General features: G+C 48.7%; 1 protein-coding gene across 4 annotated transcripts in view; it reads left to right on the top strand.

The window, feature by feature from the left end:
- AFTPH (aftiphilin) overlaps nt 1-25,002 on the top strand; it is an 826,627-nt gene that overhangs the window by 490,501 nt on the left and 311,124 nt on the right. For all 4 annotated transcript variants that reach the window (XM_069608171.1, XM_069608173.1, XM_069608170.1 and 1 more), the window contains 3 exons: nt 18,748-18,899; nt 19,446-19,572; nt 20,569-20,625. In XM_069608171.1, coding sequence (XP_069464272.1) covers nt 18,748-18,899; nt 19,446-19,572; nt 20,569-20,625 — 336 coding nt within the window. The remainder of the gene's footprint in view (nt 1-18,747; nt 18,900-19,445; nt 19,573-20,568; nt 20,626-25,002) is intronic.

Below are 25,002 nucleotides of genomic sequence, written 5' to 3'. Positions count from 1 at the left end.
CAGCATCCTCTTCTACGACGGCTACTCAGGTTCTGGGAAAGGAAAAGCTCCTTGACTCCCTTGGGAGGAAGATTTTCGCCAACTCGGCCTTGCAGCTTCGGTAGGCCAATGCCGAGCTGGTGTTAGCCGGGGGCTAATATTCGGATGTGGAAAAGTCTGTCGGAGTTTGAGGGGTTCATCCCGGTCGAGAAGCTGGAAGACTTTAAAGCGGGATTATCTGACGCCAGGGTCTTGGCCCAGGATCTCCTGGAGGCTGCGCTCACCACGTAGACACCTCGGCTCGGGGCCTTATGCTGGGGGTTGATACCTCACGACTGGCGTGGCTGCATGCAACCACGTTTTCAAAGGAAGTACAGGACAAGGTGCTGGACCTTACGTTTGATAAGGAGCTCTTTCATTCTACAACAGATTTAGAGCTGACCAAGACGAAGGATAGCACACAGACAGCTAAGACTTTGTCGGTCCTGGTTAAAACCCCCTTTGAAACCCAGAAACCGCTGTCCCAGAGTCGGCACTCCTCTGGTTTCAGAGGCTTCCTTAATCGGAAATCTCGTAGGGTGGATACCCCTTTGTGGAATAACTGCCGGAGGCAACAACGGACTTGGTTTTTCTCCCGCTCCTCACCCTCCTCCTCAGGTTCGGGTGGCCATGCCACTGAAAAACCTGCAAAATAAGGGTTTTCTGCACTCGCACGAGACCCCGTTGGGAGGACGCAATGCGTCTCATTAGGAGGCGTGGCAGACCATCACAGAAGACAGATTGGTCTTGTCAGTCGCTCGGGCAGGCTTCCGCTTACCTTTACCCCCTACCCCACCCTGCAGCCCTCCTTTCCAGCTGACTGGATCGCCCTCCCTGAAAGCTGAGGTTCAGAAACTTCTGGACCTCAGAGCTGTAGAACCCGTTCCCCTTGGGGAGCGAGGGGAGGGCTTCTACTCCCGGCTGTTTACGGTGCCCAAACCCAACCAGGTTGGCCTGCGCACCATGCTTGACCTTTCCCAGTTCAATCTTTCCCTACCCCAAGAGAAATTCAAGATGATCACGCCCAGCCAGATACGGTCTTCCTTGCAGATGGGCGATTGGCTCAGCCTGGTGGACCTACAGGATGTGTATGTGCATATTCTGATTTGGAATCCACACAGGAGATATCTCCGTTTCTCTTTGGGAGAGGAGCACTTCCAGTTTCGAGTGTTTCCTTTTGGCCTCAGCTCAGCGCTGCGTGTACTCACGAAGATGATGTCGGTGATTGCGGCCTATCTTCGTCAGCAGGGTATCCATGTGGATCCGTTTTTGGACGACTGGCTCTTACGCAGCCCTAGCCCGTTGAAATCCGCGTGCAATATTCAGTTTCTCCTCCAGCTCCTGTTCCATCTTGGGCTATCGGTGAACTGGCGGAAATCTTCCATGACGGTCTCGCAGGACTTGATTTTCCTGGGTTTTCGCTGGAACACGATTGACTGCATAGTGTACCTGACCGGAGACAGAATGGCGGATCTGTTAGCCACGTGTCGGATATTTGCGCAGTCGGAGAGCATGTCGGCCTGATGGTTCCAGAGGCTTCTGGGCCTCATGGCCTCGTGCGTGTTGGCTCTTTCCCTTGCTCATCTCAAGATGAAGCGGACTCAGTCGGCTCTTCAGAGTTCTTGGCGTCAGCCTGTGGATCCGGACTCCAAGTTGATAATGATTCTGGCTTCCATGAGAGTGGACCTGGAGTGGTGGTCATCTCTCAGCAACCTGTCGGTGGGTGCAGGGTTTCAGGACCCAGCCCCTACAGTGACGATCACAACGGACTCCTCCCTTCTGGGGTGGGGTGCGACGTTGGATCTTCTTCAGGTCTCGGATCTCTGGTCGCCTCAGGACAAGTTCCTCCACATAAATAATTTAGAGCTTCTGGCGATCTTCCTAGCGCTCAGGGCGTTCAGACTGATCATTGCCAACAAAGTGGTCCGCATACGAACAGACAATGTGGTGTCGATAAGCAAGGGGGAACCAAGTCTCCCCCTCTCCTGGACCTGTCTGTCCAGATTTGGGAGTGGGCTGTACTTCATGGTGTTTGGCTGCTTGCAGTGAACATCCCGGGCCAGCTGAATGTCACAGCGGATGCCCTCAGCCGGCGACAATGGTCAGCTACGAGTGGGAGTTGAAGGCGTAGGTCCTCTCATGGATTTTCCTGCGTTGGGGCACACCGGAAGCGGACATCTTCAATACGCCGGTAATTAAGAAGCTCCCTCAGTATGCCTCCAGAGGGGGGCTGGGAGCCTCCTCTCTGGGGGATGCTCTCGAGATCCCATGGCACAACATGAGAGCTTACGCCTTCCCGCCTCTGCCTCTAGTTCACCGAGCAATTTGCAAGCCGAGGAACTCGGTGAGCTGTTCCCTCCTACTCATAGCCCCGTGGTGGCCGGCCAGGTTTTGGTTCTGAGAACTTCAACACCTGTCGGTGTTTCCACCGATCAGGTTGCCAGTGACTCCCGATCTTCTTCACCAGGGGGAACAGCAGCTGTGGCACCCCTCCCCACAATCGCTCAGCTTGGCGGCATGGTGCCCGAGTTCAAGTCTTTAGAACATCTTAACTTGTCTGCGGATAACATGCCCATTATCCAGGTAGCCAGGAAACCCTCAACTAGGTCCCAGTAGAGAAGCAAATGGCTCGGGTTCTGTCACTGATGTTTGGGAAAGCAGTTGGGCCCAAGGGGGGCTACGATTGACACAGTGCTGTCCTTCGTATCCTTCTTAACAGAGTCAGGTGTCCATGTTCTGTCATGCAGAACTTACCTTTCAGCGGTCTCTGCTTACCTTTCTACGGACCAATGCTCTTACTCTCTGTGTAACCCAGTGGTTAAGAGGCATTTTGCAGGGGGGCGCTGTTGCCCACGGGAGATGATGGCCGCTCCTGTGTGAGTTCCGGAGTGAACCAGGGCTGTAATGCAAATATAACTGTTCAACGGGTCCGGTTCTACTTCTATGAAACATGGATTGAATGGCAATCACTACTGAACGGGACTGCGAAACCTGGAAGCCAACGGTGAACGACTCTCCGAGATAAAGCACTATACGATCTCCACGGAAAGCAGGGAACGGAGCCTGAGGTCGAGCCGGAACTCGAGGGGTGGAGCCCGGCGGAAGTAGGCGCGCTCCGCACCCTGGACATCGGAGGCCCATCGTTATCGGGCCTGCAGCGGGTGCTCCGCTCCTCGTAGACCGCCTGCCAGGACCCCCGGTGGCTCCCATTATCCCCCCCCCTTCTGGCACCGCTGAACGGCTGGTGCTCGGCCCGTACCCGGCGGCGAGAACAACGCAAATAAGTGGGGCGGCGAGAGGGTGGTGGCAGCACTGCACTAGGCACAAACCCACGGCCCCCCGCAATATATTTGGGGCGAATTGAAACATACACGGCAGACAGAAACGTTTAGAAAGAATTTTGATGATTGGTGCATGGCACACAGTGTATACGAAGGCGGGAGGTGAGGCCCTTCAGGGACACTCCAGAACAGTATCCTCACAACTAGCGACCAGGGGGCTTTTGCGACAGACCGTATCGAGCTCCTACCACAGCACTGGTGCTGCGACACCCAATACGCACTACCTGAAACTAGCATGTTGACATCGACCCCACCCTACCCCCTGACCCCCTCTCTCCTACCCCCCCCAATCACTGATGAGACTTGCCGCGAAGCAAGTGCTGTGTTAACCTGATCAGGCCTGCTGTGGCCTGTGCACACTGGGAGCCACAACCACACATTGCAATTGCGGCCATATGCCGATCAGAGAAGGCAGAACCCGTTAATCCTGCTGAACAGCCGATCAAAAAAGGGGATAATGCCCAAGAATTTTGGTCATAAGAAGAACAAGGGAGCTATCGACAAATGCACCACGGCTATCCAGAAAGATCCAACACCCGAGATGGAGGAGGTAACGATCCCGCTCGACCAGCAGGCCCGCCGACCACGTTGATGGACCAGCAAGCGGTCTTCCTCGCAATGCAACAGGGTTTCGCAGCACTGAACGACGAACTTAACGGGATCACCGCAAACGTGGCGTCCATTAAAACAAAATTGGACAAAACGACAACGCGTATAACGGAAGCAGAAACAAGAATATCGGGCACTGAAGATGCCCTTGAAGCCCTGAAAACTACAGTATCCCCGATGGCGATCGAACTAGGAACGGTGAAGATTAAATGCGAGGACTTAGAAGCGAGGTCAAGACGCAACAATATTCGCATAGTGGGGGTGCCGGAGGAAGCTATGAAGGGCTCCAGGGAAAAGGGAATTGAGGCCCTCCTGTGCACACTGCTGGGGGACCCTGGTTGGTCACCAATGTTCATTATTGAGTGGGCTCATAGGTCTCTGGCCCCGAAACCGAAGCCGGGAGCGTACCCTAGACCAATCATAGCCCGTGTGATGAACTACAGGGACAGGGACCTGATACTGAGGGCGGCAAGGGAAAAGCAGGAGCTGAGATGGGAAGCCAACGTTATACAGATCTTTCCAGACTTTACACTGGCGGTGCAACAAGAAAGGAAGCAATTCAATGGGGTTAAGAAACTGCTCCGGGAACGGCAGGTTCAGTACGCCATGCTTTACCCGGCAAGACTTAAAATTCAATATCAAAACAAGATCCACTTCTTCACCTCTCCCGAGGAAGCCGCCAGCTCCATACACATATCACCACTCCGTCGAGGAACACTGAAGTTAATGAACTGGAATAGTCTTCACGGGTGCACATTAACAGAATGTTCAACTAATGATGCAGGAGTCCTGTAACATCGGCTCCCCTATTTGGGGGCAGCCCTATGTGGGGGCGGGAATGTCTCAATAAGTGCTATATGCTGCATTGCAATGTCCCCCGCTGGCAATAACAAGTGTGAGAGCAACGTATGGAACCGGTTACCCTTATTCAAGGTTTAGAAAGGCATAGGCCCTGGGAATCGCCGCAGGTCCCCCCTGTAGCAGGTGCACATGCAGTTGGAGGGGGGGAAAGGTTGGGATCCTAAAAGCACAGTTGAAGTTAGGGGAACTGTGAGGGAGGGGGAAAGTTTGACACGTTGGGCAGGAGTTATGTTATGGTGGGGAAGAAAGTAAAAAGCACACAGGTAATGTACACTGGAAACTTTGAAAGTATTGTAAAGCAATATTCGTAAACACACATTCACGATCGTTCTGTGTGGAATGGCTGAAACAGGCATTGATGATATTAAAGTAATGAGCTGGAATGTTCGAGGTCTAGACTCCAGAGTTAAGAAACGGAAAATTATAGCATACATTGACAGACTCCCAAGATTCTCTTCCTACAAGAGACGTACATTGGGCCACAACAGGAGGGGCCGCTGGTTCCGAATTGGGGAACACACCAATATTACACAACTTACTCGAAAAACGCTAGAAGTACAGCAATCTTGTTACACAAGACCTTGCGGTTCACGTGCAGAGAAGTTGAATGTGATTCTGGGGGGAGATAGGTGTTAGCACATGGTACTCTACGAGATAAAGAGATAGTCCTCAACATATACGGGCCGAAAATAGATGACCTGGAATTCTACTCTACAATCTTCGGGAAACTGGCAAACTACCCCACAGCCCATTTGATATGCGGGGGGACTTTAACACCATTCTTTTTTAATATTTTTTTTTTATATAGTATTTTATTGTTATTAACATAATACAGTGGTCACAATAACAAAGCAACAAGCAAACAAAAACAACTCCAGACTGTCATAGTCGTTCACAATCAGAAAAGGTACCCAGAACATCAACAGTTGAGCGATCACCTCATCACATGTAATAATGTATAATATGGTACAAGCATAAAACAAAGCACCCAGTGCACATTCCCCCGCCTGTACATGGGACACTCAGGCCACACCTTCCTCCCACCTGTCCCATATTTTCGACGCTTTGTTGGGACAGCCTCGCGCCGAGTAAATCCTACGCTCCATCATAGCGCATATGTCCATATCTAATTTCCATTGTTCCAGCGTTGGGGAGTCAGGGGCACCCCATTTCTGCGCTATATTGCGCTTAATCAGCCCCATCGCCGTGTGTAAGAGCAATCTTTCCCACTTATTAGTTTCTATCTCATCGGGCACGCCCAGAAGCAAAGCCCCTGGGTCCAGTGGTATGGTGCGAGTCAGAACTCGGGAGAGTTCCCTACAGCATGCGTTCCAAAAAGTTTGTATCTGGGGACACAGCCACAAAATGTGAATAAAGGTCCCTTCCCCATCCCCACACCGCAAACAGTTTGGGTTAGAAGCCCGTTTCCAGCCATATAGACGTGTCCTAGGGTAATAAACCCGATGTAGTATTTTCAACTGCACTAGTCGAAGCCTAGAGGAAATGGCGATTTCCCGGGGATGCATAAGGACTTGTATCCAATCCTCAGGATCTATCACCCCCACGTCTACTTCCCACTTTGCCTTTAGTTCATTCAATTCGGGGGTAGCAAAGGAGGATATAGCATTGTAAAGAATGGAAGTGCATTTGGTAGGGATATGCGCCGGAAGGATGTTACGCTCTATGGGGGTATAGTCCGGTAACTGTGTATCTGCTGTCAGGTAGGGTCTCAAAGCATGGGCGAGGCGAATGTAATGGTAATGTTCCGTATTCGGAATCTGGAATCGCAATTGTAGGTCATCAAATGAGGCCAAACCCCCCTGTGTAAGCATATCCCCAATCCTGGCAATCCCCGCGTTCACCCACCTAGGCCACGGCTCCAACTTCTGGGTCTCAGCTAGGTTGTTGTTCCGCCAGAGGGATTGTGCTCTAGTAGCTTTATTTTCCCACCCAATGAATCGGTGTGCCTGTCTCCACACTGTGATCATATGCGTAGTGGTTGTGGGCGGGGAGGTTCTCGAGAGGGGCTGATAGAGGAGAAGCAGGGGGTCAGTGTTGCGCATGGTGGCTATCTCAGCCCGTATATGGGGCAGGTCTCGGTCCCCGTGGAGAAGGTCATTAATCACCACCAGTTGTGATGCCCAGTAATACGTTTGAAGGCGGGGAACTCCTATTCCTCCCTCCCAAATGGATCTTTGAAGTGTAGTTAACGCAATTCGTGACTGGCCTCCCGCCCATATGAGGTCTCTGAGAAGTGTCTCCACTTGGTAGAACTCCGAATCGGGGACTTTAAGTGGAGCATTTTGAAGGACATAGAGGAATCTAGGGAGGGTCATCATTTTAAAAAGTGCCGCTCTTCCCATAAGTGTCAGGGGGAGGAGTTTCCAGTGCCGGACATCAATAATAAAGCGGTCTGTGATTGGTCGGAGATTGTTCTTTATATAGCTTGTTAAATCCCCGGATATCCATATTCCCAGGTAACGAAACCCCTGTCTTTCCACCCGGTACGGGCAGTCCTGGGGGATTGCCTGTTCCCCACCCTTCACCGGAAAGAGGATTGATTTCCCCCAGTTGATTCTGAGTCCGCTGAGTTCCCCAAAGCGGATTAACATTTGCGTTACAATGGCAGAGGATGTTGATGGGTCACCCAGGTACACAAGGAGGTCGTCCGCATACAGGGATGTACGATCCTCGTGTCCCTCCGGCCATCTGAATCCTCTCCAGGCGGAGTTTTGGCGAAGCCAAAGAGCTAATGGCTCGATAGCAAGGGCGAACAAAAGAGGGGACAATGGGCATCCCTGTCGCGTACCACGGCCCAGGGGGAAGGACCCAGAGGACCAGCCATTCACTCTCACTTCCGCCTTGATGTTAACATAAAGTAGCTGCACCCAGCCTAAATAGGCCTCTCCGAACCCCATGCGGCGCATCATTTCCCAAAGGCAGTCCCATCGAATGGAGTCGAACGCCTTTTCAAAATCGATTGCCAACAAGGCCAAGGGTTCGTTTATAATCGGGGATCTCTCCAATGCTAAGTGGAGGCGGCGCAGATTCATCCGAGTCGATTTGCCAGGCATAAAACCACATTGATCCGGATGGATCAGGGAGGATGTGACTAACTGCAACCGATTCGCTAATAGCTTAGCAAGGACCTTAGCTTCCCCGTTAATCAGCGATATAGGTCTATAAGAAGCACAATCATGTGGAGGTTTGCCAGGCTTGGGAATGACCACAATAGTGGCCTTGCAAAGATCTGGTGGGAGGGTACCCTGTTCCCGGGCAGCTAGAAACATCCTATGTAGAGGAGCGGCCATTTTGTCTACTCCTAACTTCTGCCAAGTTTCAACTGGGAATCCGTTCGGGCCCGGTGCCTTTCCCGACTGGAGCTGAGACAGTGCCTCTGCAATCTCAGCCTCTGATAAAGCAGAGTCCAGCTGGTCCCTCTGTTGCGCCGAAAGGGTCGGCAGCGTCACCTCATCCAGGAGGCAGGGGTTTAACGGTGAGGTCGGAGCCCGATACAAATCTGCGTAAAACTCTGCGAAGGCCTCGGCAATCCCAGAGTCCGAGTGTTGGGTGTCGCCCTGTGCCGTGACAATTTCCCGGACATGGCGCTGCCCCTCGTCTCTCCCCTGCAACCACGCGAGCAGTTTACCCGACTTATCCCCAAGTTCATACACCCTCGCCCTAGCCTGCCAATGGGCCTGCTTGGCGTCATCCATCGTTCTGTTACGGAGGCTCTCCTGGGCGCGCTGGAGGGATCGGTGGGTCTCGGGCGTAGGATCGGATATGTGCTCAATCTCCCTGTTTCTCACTTCCTCTTCGGCCTTTAATATTTCCCGGAACCGGGTGTTTCTTTTATGTGTCGTCCAAGAAAGGATTTCACCCCTTAGCACTGTTTTATAGGCCTCCCATAATATCACGGGGCTGTCCACCGACTTCTCGTTAATTTCGAAATATTCACCAGAAACTTCCTCCAGGCGATCTATCAGTTCCGGGCACCCCAGATAATAATTGTTAAGTCTCCACGTTCTAGGGGGAAGGGGACCCTGCATACGCAATTCAACTAAGAGGGGGGAGTGGTCCGAAATGCCCCGGGGGAGTAAATCTGCGGACATTGCCCTGTGGAGGTCGGTATGTGGCAAGAAGAAGTAGTCCAGTCTGGACATGGAGCCGTGAGCGCCGGAATGGAAGGAGTACTCCCTATCAGTCGGGTGTAACTCTCTCCATACATCTCGGAGCCCAAGGGCCGATGCAAAATTGGCCAATCTAGTCGAGGTGTCAGGGTTGCGATTTCGGAGATGGGAACGGTCAAAGTTATCATTCATGGTATCATTAAAATCACCCCCCAGAATGAACGTATCAGGATGGTGTTTCCCTATAAGGGTAGTAAGATCGTCCAGTAATTCCTGTCCCAACCCAGGTGGGGAATAAATTGCGGCAATGGCCATCGTCTGACCCCAGATGGTCCCCATGACGAACACGTATCGACCCCTTGGGTCACGCTCAACCAATTGCTGAGTAAATGGAATGCGCTTGTGTATCAGGATGAGGGTGCCCCTGGAGCCCATTGTGTACCCCGCCTGAAGGGCAAGGTGGTAATTAGTCCTCTGAAAAAAGGCACAGTGTGATCCGGCCAGGTGGGTTTCTGTCAAAAGGGCCACATCAGGGGAGTGTCTATTTAAAAATTGCCTAAGCAGGCGCCGTTTAATCCCGGACCCCATCCCATTCACGTTCCAGGTGAGGAACTTCAGGGATTTGGTGCGTCGCATGGGTGTCCCGTGAGTCTGTGCACAGGATATCTATCACACATGCCGGGGGTCTGTACGATTGTAACAATCAGTGAGAGATGGTGGAGTGGTAACTTCGACCAAAGATAGTGGTTCATGTCCCTTATAACCATATGACAGTCTTGAAGTAACAAACAAACTTTCAAACATTCCCAACTTACCCCCACCCTATACTCCACCCCAACACGAAGTACCTGTCGCCCAAACATAGCTGGACCTTCAACTTAAGGTAGCAGCTCAAAAACCCAGACCCTAGAGCCGGGTCTAGATGAACAAGAAAGAGGGGGGGGGAGGGAAAAGGAGAAGGAAAGGAGGAAGTTCGGCTAGGGGGGGGGTTTTCCGAGGCTCCTCCAGAGTCCCCTCCCATGCACCAGTGTCAACATCTTCCATGGTGGACTACTCATGCGTCCGGCTTAAGAGTACAGAGAAAGAATACTTCAGAGCGCTATTACTGGGCCAAAGGGGCGACAGTCCGGTCAACGTTCTCGCTGATCTGCATCGGGGTCCAAGACCCCCTGTCCATTCCTCTCCGGGTTTCCCCTCGGGGAGGCGTGCCTGGGCCTCGGTCTTCCTCTCGGTCTCCTCGGTCTCGCAGTCCAATCACCTTCTATATGGGCCTCCGCCCATTTCCATGCCTCTTGCGGGTCGCTGAAATGAACCGTGGTTCCACCATGATATATCTTCAGTTGAGCCGGGAAGAGCAGGCCATATTTCACATTTAGTTGGGCCAGCTGTCTCTTGAGTGGCTCAAACGATTGTCGTGCCCGCTGCACTTCTCGGGTGTAGTCCGGGAAAAAGGCGATTCGGGAGCCGTTATGGGTGATCGAGCCTTGTGCCCGCGACAGTTGCAGGAGGGCATCCCTATCTCGGTAGTTGAGGAAGCGGGCGATGATAGTACGTGGCGGGGCACCCGGGGGTGGTCTACCCGCCGGCATTCTGTGAGCCCTCTCCACTGAGAAGAACTTTGAAAAGGAAGTGGCCTCGAAGATGTCTACAAGCCACTGCTCCAAGAACAGCTCCATACACTGTCCCTCCTCCCCTTCTGGCAGACCCAGGATACGGACATTATTGCGACGGGATCGCCCCTCTCCATCCTCCACTCTTGATTCAAGGGTCTTAAGGCGGTTTAAGGCCTGGGACAATTGACGGTTAATCCCGCCTATATTATCTTCCACTTCAGAAATACGGTGTTCCGCCTCTCCCGTTCTAGAGGTTAGCTTCTGTAGGTCGTGGCGTAGGAAGGAGACGTCTGCCGCCATGCTATCTATTTTGGTCTCCATGGAGGATCGGGAATTAGCAATGGCCGCCATTACATCATGGAGAGAAAGAGAGGCCTCCCCATTAGGGGAGTTCGGTCGCGTTGCTGGGCCCGCCGGGGCCGGGGTGGTGGCGACGGCAAATTGGTCCATGCTGCTCTGTGTGGAGGGTTTCTTCTGCCTTTCTTTCCCCATAGTTCCGGGGAGGCGTGGGGCGTCCGGCACGGTAGGTCGAACAGTGCTAATTACGCCCTTCCGGATCTGCTCCGGTGTATCGTGTCGCAGCCCCGCAACAGGCCAGGTGGAAGGCCTCGGGGTCCTCCAAGCACCTTCCAACACGCAGGTCCCACGACTCCACCGTCTGTATGGGGGGGGAGAGTTAATCCCACCTACCTCTAGCACTGTCGGGCCAGGCCGCTGCCGTCCTCCACCACTGGGGCTGGGTCGAGACAGCCCAAGAGCAGGAGCCGTTCGTCCGGGCGACCTCCGGTTGTAAGAAAAGTCAGTGTCCGCTGCGTGTGCCGCACCGTACCAGGCCGCTTCAAGCCCCAATCAGACAGGAGGTGGTCTGCCCTCAAGCTCCGGTGGCCATCTTGGTTTCGCAGTTCGGGGCCCTCGGCCTTCAGTAAATTGCAGATTATGGCCCTCCCAACGGGCAGACGACGGCCCGGATTTCAGCCGATCGTAGCCCACAGCTTCACGGGTACAATCGTGGCGTTGATGTCGCTCGATGTCCCCAGGAATCAGGATAAAAGTACAGGATTGTGTCGGCGCTTACGGGAGCTCACTCGGCTCACGTCCGCATCGCTCGCGCGCTAGCCACGCCCCCTTTAACACCATTCTTGATGTGAATATCGACCGTACTTCGACACAAGTGAGAGCACTGTCCAAAGCAGCACAGACAATTATCACTCACTTGGCAGATTTGAGACTGAAGGATGCATGGAGGACTCTACACCCCTCTGTGAGAGGATACACATTACTCCACAGTACACGACATGCACTCCAGGATAGATGTTTGGTTGGTGGATAACACAGTATTATCATGGGTCACAGATACTCCCCAGGACATACTCAGATCATTCCCCCATACTGATGGCATTGCGAATACACGACGCCGCGGTAGGCAGGCCCCCATGGAGATTCAAACTGGCTGCACTACGAGATCTGGTCTATAGAAATGCAATGGACCAGCACATACAAGAATACTTTGATCTCAATGAGAACTCAGTGTCCTCTCTCGCGATATTGTGGCAAGCATTTAAGGTGTACATTAGGGGCGCATCCATATCAAAAGAAAGTGGCATCCTCAAAGACATTAGGAATAGATTGCCACGACTAGAAGCGCAAATAGCATCAATTCAAGCCCAATATGTGCTTACTCCAACACCACAACTCACTTTAGATCTAAAGAACAAGCTAGACGAATATACGGAGACAGCAGACCAAGAGATCTGCTACTTTGACAAACTGGCGGCTGCACGCCGCTACGGAGAGAACGAATGCCCGGGGAGGTTGTTAGCCAGAGCAGTGAGGGAAGAAAGTGGATCAACAGATATCCTATGTATACAAACAGTGGACGGCTTGGTCACCACCAATCAGGGTAAGATACGTGACACATTTCACGCATTCTATGAAGAACTTTACTCACCTCAATCCGACGGTACGGATGCGGAGATTGAACATTACCTCTCCCAAATCCCAACGAGATTACTGGCGGAGGATACCAGGGCGTTGTTGGAGACTCCGATAACTGAGGCGGAAGTTGTGGAGGCAATTGAGGCCCTCCCCAGCGGGAAGGCCCCTGGCACCGATGGCCTTAGTGCAGAGTTCTACAAGGAGTTTAAACATCTATTAGTACCCAGACTACTGGCGATGTGGACCGAGGCCCTAGATAAGGGAGAGCTCCCCGAGACCACAAGAGAAGCAGTAATAACCCTACTGCTTAAATCAGGGAAGCCCCCGGGTGACTGCGGGTCTTATAGACCTCTATCATTAATTAATATGGATGCAAAGGTCTTGGCAAAGATACTCGCCACTAGGTTAACACCTTTGATGCCATATATGGTCCATGAGGATCAGGCAGGGTTCATTCTTGGCAGGTACACGGCCACTAACATCAGAAGATGCCATGAGATCCTGACTACAACACCCTCAGATCAGCAAGCCTTAGCCGTGTCACTAGATATGCGCAAAGCATTTGATACGGTATCCTGGCCCTTCCTGTTCAGGGTCTTACGAAATTATGGGTTCGGTCCAAACTTCCTGAAATGGATACAATTACTATACACAGGCCCCCAGGCCAGAGTTAGAGTTAATGGCACCCTAACAGAAAAACTCGGAACTACGAGGGGGCGCTAGACAAGGTTGCCCATTGTCACCATTACTATTCGCCCTAATAATAGAACCACTGGCGGACATATTGAGGACTCGTTACAGCGCATACGGGCTAAGGATAGGGAGTAAACTACACGTTATAAATCTATACGCAGACGACATTTTGCTGTACCTAAAAAAAAAAAAAAAACAGACAGAACATTGGGGAGGGTCCTGGCAGAAGTAGAACGATTTGGTAGATTCTCGGGCCTACGACTTAACCCCAACAAATCAGAAGTGTTCCCCATTACTGAAAACACGAGTAAACCCCAGGACCTGCATGGCCTACTGTGGTGCCCGACACACATTCTGTATCTGGGAGCGTGTATTGCTAGGACGGCTCAATTGTTCCGAGCACTAAACTATAACCTGCTGGCAGACGCTCTATGTATGAAGTTAAAGAGTTGGAGTGCTCTCCCCATTTCCTTGATGGGTAGGGTCGCTTTAGTGAAAATGATAATTCTCCCAAAGCTTTTTTACTTATTTAGTACGGTACCAGTCTGGCCGGGGCGGGCCTTATTTAGCAAGATGTCTAGCGCATGTGTCTCATTTGTGTGGGGTGGTCACGCTAGGGTGAGCTGGAGGGTAATAACTGATGACTACCCAAAGGGTGGTTTGATGGCACCGGACCTCAAACTATACTATTTGTCTGCACAGGCCCAACATGCTGCCCAGTGGGCTACAATATTTCTTAACCCAGCGGGCCCTGTACCGACCCAGCCCGAAAAAGAGGCCGTGTTGGCACTCCACCAACTTACGAGGCCAACTCCCAAGCATTATAACACCCTGAAACCATCAAAGGTGGTGACTACGGAATGAGCCAAAATAGTTGAGATATTTGACACGGATAAGATATACTATCAGAGTATGCCGCTCTGGGGTGACCCCCAGACACCCTTCAGCATAGAGGGGGGAAGTAGCCCGCCATTGGTCCTCCCGGGGCATATCACAATGGGGTCAACTGTTCACGGATGGGCACTTTATTCAGTGGGATGATATCAAGGACGTAGTGGGGAATTTGCACGGGACCAGACAACAATATTCCCGTATACGAGCAGCCATACAAAGTATATGTCCGACATTTCCTAATGAACCAACACAGAACATGGGATTGGGATATATGTTCACGGGGGGGATCTCAAAAGATAATGGCGTCGGCACTGAATAAGATTATACTCCAAACACGCCCGATAGAGCAACGCACAACTAAGGCCAAGTGGGAACAAGACTTGGGAGTGCAAATTGAAGACGATGAATGGTCCCGACACTGTGCACTCACCAAACAGATTTCATGTAATTCTAGATACAGGTTAATTCACTATAAGATAATACAAAGAACACACCACACTCCTATGAAGCTCAAACGCATATATCCGACCATGACTGGGAACTGCCCGGGATGCAATGCTGAAAATGCAAACATTTACCATATGTTATGGGCGTGTGTAAAACTGAGGGGATATTGGGAGGAGGTGTGTCTGGCATTAGATGGGATGGCAGATTAACCAGTGGAATGGACCCCACGGATTTGCCTGTTGGGGGTAGTCGGGGAAAATGAACCCGATATGGCGGAAACTGTTGAACTTAAGTCTGCTCCTAGCCAAGAGGGCGATTCTGCTCAAAAGGAAAAGTGCAAATCCCCCAACCAAGGCGGACTGGGACAGAAACATGGCATGGGCAAACAATATGGAGGAACTATACATAGACTCGGTACTGCCTGTTTCCCGGCCAAAGAATATATGGGAAAGATACAAACTGTAACTACTTGAAAAGACCGAGCAAGAACACTCTGACTCTGAACAGTAATTGAAATTGTACAATGCATGAACAGATCAGTATTACAGCTAAGTGTTTGTATTAACTGTGTGCAACAAAAATAAAGAATTTAAAAAAAAAGAGGCATTTTGCAGGCTTGTCACACCTCTATCCTCCAATTCGTAGTCCGCACACGTTGTGGGATCTAAATGTAGTCCTGATGGCGTTGTGCCATAAGCCTTTTGAACCAATGGCCACGGTGGACCTCAAGTACCTATCCTGGAAAGTGTCCTTTTTGGTCGCCGTTACGTCAACAAGGCGGGTGAGTGAGCTCCACGCCTTGTCAGTGGAGCACCCCTTTTTGGTCTTTCACAAGGATAAAGTAGTCCTACGGACAAATCCTGCTTTCCTGCCGAAGGTAGTATCTGAGTTCCATCTGAATCAGTCGATCTCCCTTCCGGTCTTTTTTCCGAACCCTACCTCAGAGGCAGAAAGGGTTCTGCATTGTCTCTGTCAGAAGGGCTCTTAAATTCTATCTGGACATAACATCCGAGCTTAGGAGTTCTTCTCAACTATTTGTGACCTTTGGTAACTCTCAGGGTAAGCAGGCATCTAGGGCGACTATTTCCCGGTGGATCGCCGCCTGCATTACGCAGTCTTTCACCGTCGAAGGGCTGAAGCCTCATAAGAGTATTCATGCACACCTGGTGCGGGGCAAGGCAGCCGTGGTTGCTTTTCAGAAATGTGTCCCCTGGGAGTCCATCGATAGGGCAGCTACTTGGGCCTCCCCATCTGCTTTTTGTAAGCATTATTGTCTTGACATGAGCTGATGGTCAGTTTGGCCAGGCTGTGCTGAAGCACCTTTTTCAGTAAGGGGTATTTCCATCCACCTGTAGTTCCTGTTAGGAGTGCTTGGGAATCTCCCATAAGTATGGAGGAAAGGGGACGGGACGTAGGAGTATAACCAGGTTACTCACCGTAGTGACCACCTTACTCCTAGTCCATAGTCCCCTTTCCTCCATACGCCCGCCCGCCGTCCCCTCTAATAAGGTTCCTCTGTTATTGCTAATAGGTCTCTGACCTGGCGATAGAAAAGGACTGATGGGCGATGCGCGGGGCGGAGCCAAGGTGGGCGGGGTTACGGCTGCGTGCCGGCCCCGCGCAAGAAAGAGAGGAAGGACACATTTTTGGAAACATTTTTGATGCTTTTTACAAAGTGCTCCGGTCCCGTCCCACAGGACGAAGAGATGTCCCATAAGTATGGAGGAAAGGGGACTATGGACTACGAGTAAGGTGGTCACTACAGTGAGTTACCTGTTTAAACCTATTCAGGGAGGAACACTAAATCAACCTCCATTTTAGTGTCATGAACTTCACTATTCTAAATCATTTAGGAACCTTAGAAAATAGCCCCACGTGTTGGATTGTAGCATTCTTCCCAAGGTTCATTTTGTATGTCGCAAGTAAATTATTTTTATTTAACTGATGTTCTATGGTACAAGCTGCCTTCTTACTTAGCACACTTGGCCTTGCTACCTGGCAATTGGCCTTAGCTTTAACATACAGCCTTGTTGCCTGGCAATGTTTGCTGTGTTCTCTTCAATAGTACCATTACATTAGGATACATTAGTACATGGGTGGGCGCAGCAGCCAATCAGGTTGCTCAGATGCAAGACTGACTCTCATGGTCCAAGCCTGCGTTCTGAGCAAGCTTTAAGCTGTTTGCATGTGCTGCTATCTTGCCCCTTGTTCATCCCCCACCCCTGGAACCACTTCCTGTCTCCCCTTCCACATACCATTTGTTTCACTGAGCTACAGTGATGCTTTGTCGCTCCGGCCCGCCCACAAAATGGAAGAGGACTCCCAAATGGAGCCCTTCTTTCCAGTTCCATGATGGCCATATTGGGCAAGTATTTGGTTACATATAACAGTCGGAGACCACACAACCCTTTACTTGAACCCAATAAATTGCTACCAGCGCCCCGGTTCCTAGACCCTGGGTGCTACTAGCAAGAATGTGTGCGCAGGCAGATACGGCACCTGGGCCCATCGTTAATGCACTTGCTTCTCTCAGGCCTGAGCCGTTACCTTCTGATTTTTGCCTTCCAGCGTGGGTATAATTGCTATAAAAAAGCTAGTGGCACCTGGGGGGGGAGGAGCAGCAGCAGCTAGTCAGGTGGGCTGTACCTGCAGGTTTAAGCATGCGTTCGTTCCTTGACCCCACAGTCTCCCCTTTTGCCAAGTATTTTTCCCTTGCCTACTTTTTTGTCCTCACTTATGGGTCCCCCCCCCCCACCTAGTTTGCACATCCGCTGCTTCCCACTTGCCTGTCAATGCTCTCCTCGTCATGCCGCTGTCAGCTTGGCAATATAACTGGGAAAGGTAACTACTCCGTTAACTAGTTCCTCTCACCTCATTCATTTTTTGTAGTTTGTTTTAAAGGAAACGGTGCGTGTCAGAAAAAATGTCCCATTTCCTTTCACAGAAAATACTATATTCACCCTGCACACTATATTCACCCCGCACACACACACTGTGGGGTGTTTATAGTGTTAAAGACGCTGGCTGATGCGGACCCTGCCCAGTGTCGGCCCTTGCTTCGCTCAGAACTTCCTTGGCTCAGGCTTGTGGGCAGCTACTATCCCAGTCCACCCCAGCATAGGGTCGTAAACTCTACATCATTACAGCATTTGGAAACGGCAGGCATCGGGTATGAAGTTCACCATTAACCAATGTATTGGTTGTAGATTGTGCTAAAAAATGTCATATTGTTGTGCTGCAGAACAGCTAAAGAGATTTATGAAGACTCTTTATTAATGTTACTCACTGATTACAGACCGCAAACCTTAACTAATTACTGTGGTTGTGATGCATGCATTTCTATATACTACCTTGGATTTGTATGGCTTCAGGTTTCTCTTACTGTTCCACAGTGATGATTGTCTATTGCACAATACAAGCCGTGGGGGAGGTTAAATTAGAATCCAGTGAGAGTGTGTGAAATAAGGTGCTGAAGTGTTTCAGATCAGAGTAAAAAAGCATTTTATTTTTCACTTGAAATCTTTTTTTAAAACACACCCCAATAGAAATTCAAGACTATATATTTTTAAAAAATGTGAAAAAATAATACACAGACCAAATAAAGATGCGTTGTATCGCACTCAAAAACCTCACAAATAATAAAACATGACCTAATTTAAGTATAATGCTCATCGAATAGACCTGACCCTGCATGTTTCAGTCCTTCATACTGCAAATGTTGGACCTTCCTCAGGGGTACCAAGAACAAGATGATGTGGAAAAAGTAAAGTGTCAATTCAGAACACTGAATCCCACGGATGGAGTTAATAAAGCTCTTGGTCTGATGATCGAAATCCCGACACAGTTCTTCAATGTCCTGCAACCATAGATCATACTAAAAAAAGGAAGACCTATAGGTATAAAACCAAATCACTGAAACCTCACCATAAAAAACACTCCACCAATTGAGAAATCAAAAATCCACAAATGGACCATAACACATGCTTCCAACATAACATACCTTGTATATCTCTGCTGTACACCTCATTTGTAGTTCATTTTGGTATCAATTCAACAAAATAATGGTCACTTGTATATTTATATGCCCGTACTTGTGGGATATGTTAATACTAGACTGGTTCCGATATACCTCTTATCAGGGTTGTGGTGGTTGAGAGAGTTGGCAATGCATCTGAATGTGTGCGCATGTTTTTTTGTTTGTTGCAGGCTTCTTTACTTGGTCGCCTGGAGCGAATATTTCAGGTCTGTTTTCCTTCCGTTCTTCTCCCTGAAGTGGAAGAAACGGTCACGACTCTTGAGGTTTTGTTGGAGCATGGAGAAGTCCTGGCAAAATCGGGAGAGTCCTCGGGAGACAGCGGGTAAGCTTTTGAATGTGGTAAACTATTTGAAACTATTATCGCTTCTAACGGATAGGCAACAGTTGTTCCCACCATTTTGCAAAGTGTTCCATCCCATTTCGCTAACAATTGTTTGCAAGTGATTTTTACTTGATTTCGTTGGCCATATTTTCATTCACTACTTTTTCGGTAATGGGGGAAACTGCGTTCAATTTGACAGTATATTTTGTAAGTCTTCCCTGTAGAAATGTTGTTGTATCATTCTGTTTTCAGTGATGTCTGCCATTACCAGGTTGTAAATTAACACCAGGTTTATTGCTTATTTAGTAAATTAATAGGAATGTTGATCATCTCTTGAGTACGCAGGCTGTTATCTGGCTATTATGGCCCCTCATTTTACAACTACAATAATTTTACTGGCAACAAACCAACCATTTAGCTCTCTTGTATACGCCGAGTTGATACGCTAATAGGAATTACTAATGCAGTGGTCCTGTTGGGACCAGAATCAATGTTCAGGCCGTGGAGTGCCATGTTTGTTGATCTTATTTGTCATGATACACACAGGAGACAGCTGGACGTGTGGCTGGAGCTGCAAAATATCCATGATGGCTATGGGTTAAGGTACCAGTGGGGTGGCTCCCACAGCAACAAAATGCTGTTGTGCTCCCTTGGAATCGACATCAGGAATATTGTAAGTATACCATCGAAATGGCACTATTAAAGCTTTCTCGTCATTTAGAAGCCACTACCTCTTAATAACCAAATGATAAAACCCATTACATGTTTTAAAGGAATTATTTGCATTTTAAAACACTGAAAGCTAAATTTCCATAGCCATTTGAAAGCCCTTAAACTGTTTACAATAACGGACAAATGCTAAAGAAATGGTACTGCGAATGTGGCAAAGGCTGTATTTTCGCAGCAGGTAGTGGACCCCTTTTCCACAGTTTTTATATTCCTGGCAAAATTACAGCAGACGGATTTGGTGTGCCATTTTAACGTGCACTTCTAGCTATATCGCATCATTCCACATTCCTGGGTGACTGCGTTTTACCAATTGAGATTTCAGCATACTGGCATTCCCATATTGTTTAAGATTTCAGAATATTTTAAATAAATTATCTGTAACAAATGAAGGGATTGTTCATGAAATATCCTTGATTTTAAATGTTATTTAGAGAAGTTTTTCTGATTGTAAAGATTTAATCAGATACTCTGTTTTTCGGGAATGGTAAAATCAATTCAGGTGGTACATATTTAAGCAATATGACCCGAGCGGCGGGGGCATTACTGACTCAGGTAATGCCCCGGGGCCCATAGTTATAGGCCTGAGCGAAGCGAGCAATTTGTAGTTGCCAAATTCACCACTTGGGCAACTACAAAGCCCAAGGTATTCCATGTAGTGAAGCTTGCAATCCACTGAACAAGTTGGGTGCACGTTAAAATTGGCACAGAACAGCTGGCTCGCTTACAACAGTTTGCTAAACTGCACCTTCATTGGTGAGCAGAAAACGATGTGCAACAAATCACAAACAGAATTGTCCATCATTGTTGTTTTCCCTTGCATAGTCAATACGTGCTTAAGGAACATCCGAAATGTTATGTTTCAGAGTTTGGTGATGCGCGTTTGTTTTTCAGTAAAGGTGTATACAACTTAATATTTCTAAGTCATTTTCGTTTCCCACAGCTATTCACAGGTAACAAAAAGCAGCCGGTTATAGTGCCAATGTATGCATCTGGACTGGTGAGTACGGTTTTAGCTCTACTTATTTAATATGTTGGTTTGCTAGTTATGCATATACAGTGCTGGAAAAGGACAAAATGTACTATAACACCCCCCTTCGCACCAGATGGGGAGGTGCGTGCAGGTCTAGGGCCAGATTGTCATTAGTGGTGTGGGTGGGACTAGGGGCAGGGCATGTTAAGTGTCGAATGATGTGCATGCCCCGACTATATCATACTGGCTGCTTTGCATAAAAACAAAGTGCATTTTGGTAACATAGGAATGACCACTAAGTTATCCAAGTCTGTGCTAGTAATTCAAACATTCATTCCTTCTGAGCATGCAATGCACACTTGGAATTGTGCTAAATTCCTCTGTCAGAATAGTCACCGGGACAATTAAAATGTGTGCAACGCATGCAACATGTATACTGCTTTGGACAGTTACATTGCTTGAGTTTGGGCTGTTGAGCAACATTACTACTTTCAGATGCAGTCTGCGAAATTGTTGCATATCTCAACTGAGCTGTACGACGCACAGAAACACTGCGTCTTTATGCGTGCAGCTGAGTGGCGGTATGCAAAAGCACGGTAAACAATCTCCCCCGCTCCCAAAGTTGAGGGGGCCTGTGTCTGAGACACAGCAAGACTTACAGCAGTTAGTTGAACGGTGTGTTTCAGACAGAGAGTTCAGGAGACTCTCAGCAGTCTGGGGCAGAGAGTTTTCTCAACTTGAAGGGGGAGGGTTGGGCCTCGTGTGTACATGGAACGGCGCTCCGGCAAGTCAGTTTTTGCCAGAGTGTAGCTCTGTCTTGTTCCTTCCCAATTCCTTCCCTGTGCATGTATAGTATTAGTGTAAGTACAAGTGAAGAACAGGAAATGAAAAAGGGCGTTATCTTCCCTTTCTCCTTCCCACATTGATTTTATTCTGAAAAGTGAACGATTCAGTGTATGTCCAAAAATGTAACAATAATGCTGATGTGCGTTGACTGCAGCCTCATTTACTAGATCTGCTTAAACTGTCAGTAGTCACCTGTTTTATGAAGACCCTCTGTGTGTTGTGTTGAGCTACAGGATTCAGCAAGTCGTTTGATCCCTTTAAAGTTTTACTACGCATGATGATTGCCCTGAATTCAAGCAAACAAATGGATCTCTGTAGTAGTAAAACAAACGTTGCCTTCAAAAAGAAAGGAACATGCATAGGTTATCTATTAAAACCAAAAAAGAAATGTTATGATAGTCTAAGGCAGTTGGCCACAATTCTCCCCTGAGGATATTTAATTTGAGGCTTCATGAGCCGTCCAGCACCCTGCGACAACCTTCTTTATTTAAACCCATTACAAGATTGATATAGTGACATGCTATTTTTAATCAAGAATACAGATTTCTAACGTTTATGCCGCAAACCAATTAGCATTCATGCTGGAGACAATTATACTAATATAGAAACTATTATATTCCCTATCCTATCGGCTAACAAGGAAGTTGTAAAGAGCATCATAGAACCTCAGAATGTTTTCAAGTGGTCTAGAAATAAATTGTTTTCTAAATTTAAGAATAAAGTCTACAAGCTATACTTGGGATATACTTGGGATATGTATTGCAATACTTCGTTCGAGGACTTTGATCCATCTCTGGCAAACTTTATTTGCAGCTTTTATGAATGCCTGGTTGTAAGATTTCAGGCCAAAGCTTCTTTAAAAAGCCACAATTCACTCCCTTCTTCAAAAAATGTTTTTAGATTCCTCAGTGAACTAACTAATGTACTATATAGTTTTCCCTTACAGCTGCCCTTAAAGATGCAGCTTTTCTGGATGAATGTGCAGTTTTGGCCTTTCGTCACTTTGCCTTCTGTAGAGGGATGGATCCTGCACATGTACAAAGTTGAGAGTAGCCTTCTAGGCATTTTGTATTAAGTGAAGGTATCTTTTCAGAAATATTTGTTTTTCTACATTTTTTTTCCTGTTACAATCTTTGACACCCTAGGTCACCCCTTTCCTCATGTCACAATCTGCTTTGGTGTTTGGGATGGTTAAGTTGCCCAAGATTTGTTCTGGCCCTCCTTGAGTAGGTGTATGACTAGCGTTCCATAGGGAAGATTCAGTGCCTTCTTGATGTGGTTGACTGTGGAGTATACGTTCAAATGTCTATGTTCAGCCCCTTTTACAAGTACTGAACTGCATTTAAAGTTCCACCCCTCTTATGATAAAATGCAAACCCTAGTCAATCTCACTTGGCCAGTACTGGATATTTTTACTGAGATCAAAAATATTCTGCAGCATAGTCAAGAGTTGGTATTGCATTTTGCATATGTTTGAACTATGTTGGTTTTTCACACTACGCGTACACACCAAACAAAAGAGAACCCCCAGAAGCTTTTCCCCTCAATCCTGCTGCAGTTTCCAGGTCCCCACATTACCATAATTGTTAAGACCGAGCATTGTTTTAGATTCTACCATTTTGATGGTAAATATGGCAGCAAATCTTGGCTGTGGAAATTCATTAATTACTTGAAGGTAATCGCTATTAACGGTAGGAGATACAATATTATACGGTAAGTATTGTGACAAGTGGTTGCTGGAAAGGGCACAATATTGTTATATGCTCTTAGTAGTAATGTCCCATCTCCTTCCTCCATGCTATTTGGAAGTCATCCCTATGGGGAAGGGACCACTCTGTGTAGTAGTAATTGAAGTGTAACGGGAGCATGCACAGGCATGGTGCTGCCTCCTCCCCTCATGCGCTCAACCACTCCCAGCCACAAGTCCCTTTCTATCCATCGGATGGGTACCTGCAGTGCAAAGATAGTTTATTTGCAGGATTCTCCTACGCACCATTCTTCAGGCTGAAGCCATTGCTGGAACGCCTGTGCGCACACTGATGAACTTTCCTTTGCGTCCTCCAGGAGTTGACTGACCTGGTTTGAGGACATTTTTCTGGCAACTGCTCCGGATCACTTTAAGACCTATGTCAAGTCCAAGAGGGTGAGTATAACTCCATTTACTTTGGCACCTCAGACGAGCAATTACTTCAAGGCGTTTCCCAAAGTGGGCCCATTGCAATAAGCCTACCGTTACTCGCCTCAAGGCAGCTGAAAAGACTTCTATCAGTGCCTTTGCAGAGGATCCGTCTGGGTCTAATGCGGGTCTCGTCTCAAGGGAACCTCCGTTTTCGACGAGGCTTGTACCAGGGACTCGCATCGGTCAGAATCCTCATAGACTCTGCTCATCAGGCAAACATCCAAGGGCCTGCCGGCACAGTAGGCCCCGCTCCTCAGATCACTGCAGGGGGCAACACAGCCTCTATGGTGTCCAAGACCCTACCTCATCCCTAGCAGGCCATGGCTCTCCGCGTCAGTCTCCTGGATCGGATTGTGGCCTATCTCTGGGTGACGCATCTCCAGATACGTCCGAGCACATGCCGTGTGGTACAGATAACGCTTTCATCCTGGCTCTCTCTCCTTCCCATCTGGTTTGTTACGCCTGCATCTGCAGGTGGGCCGGAAAAAGCTGGATGCAAAAAATAGCTGCTGTCACTTGAAGAAAATTGAAGGTGTAGGGCCTATGTCACGCGTGCGTTCCTTGGCGTGCCCGGCTCACACCTTACCCCTACGTCACCAATGCTCCAGACCCAGTTGTTTTCCACCTACTGGCGGGTCTGAATTTTGCTGCACTCTGCGAATCCCACCTGTTTGGGATGTTACTTTCTGCTGTCCATCCCTTTTTCATTAGCGATTGGTCATTCATTTTAATTTTATTTTTTGTGGTGCTTTCCTCCAATGCATGCCGTATACGACAGGATTAAAACCGTGCATCCATTGTCGGAAGCAATTCTCGGCGGCCAATCCCCATCATGCCTGCATCCGGTGTCTGGATATAAATTACCCAGTGAGAACCTGGGTTTTTGGACACTTCTTCGGTACCAGTCCCAGCTGTGACATCGAGAGAAGACTTCATATGGAACTGGGAGGAGGCCTACATTGGTAAGAGGGAGGGGGACCATACCTTGAGGGGAGGTACGTGTTTCGGCACCGGCCTTTGGTACCCATGGGAAGACTGTCTCCTCAGTTCTGGGTTCTTCACAGGACCGTTTTAGGGGGAACCCTCGCGCAATTTCACCTGACTACCCATGGGTGTGAAAACTCAAGTACCTCCACATGGGAGAGGATCTAAAAAGAACCTCCCGGTACCGGAAACATTGTTTACACTGGACAAAAAAGTTACGGTACCAAGGAAAACCTCTTCTGCCTCAGTAATTGAAACAGGCAACGGTTTCTTCGAAGAGACGCATGCCTCAGGTGTTGACTCGGTACCTTCTGATTCCCCTGTATCTGCTACAGCAAGTAAATCTTCCAGTACTTCGGTACAGAAAGATAACATCCTTGGTTACTGCCTTTGAA

Source organism: Ambystoma mexicanum, chromosome 4q (genome assembly GCF_040938575.1).
Source record: "Ambystoma mexicanum isolate Mex_15411 chromosome 4q, UKY_AmexF1_1, whole genome shotgun sequence".
Lineage (NCBI taxonomy): Eukaryota > Metazoa > Chordata > Amphibia > Caudata > Ambystomatidae > Ambystoma > Ambystoma mexicanum.
Note: the sequence above shows the minus strand (reverse complement) of the source record. Positions and strands in the feature narration are given on the sequence as shown.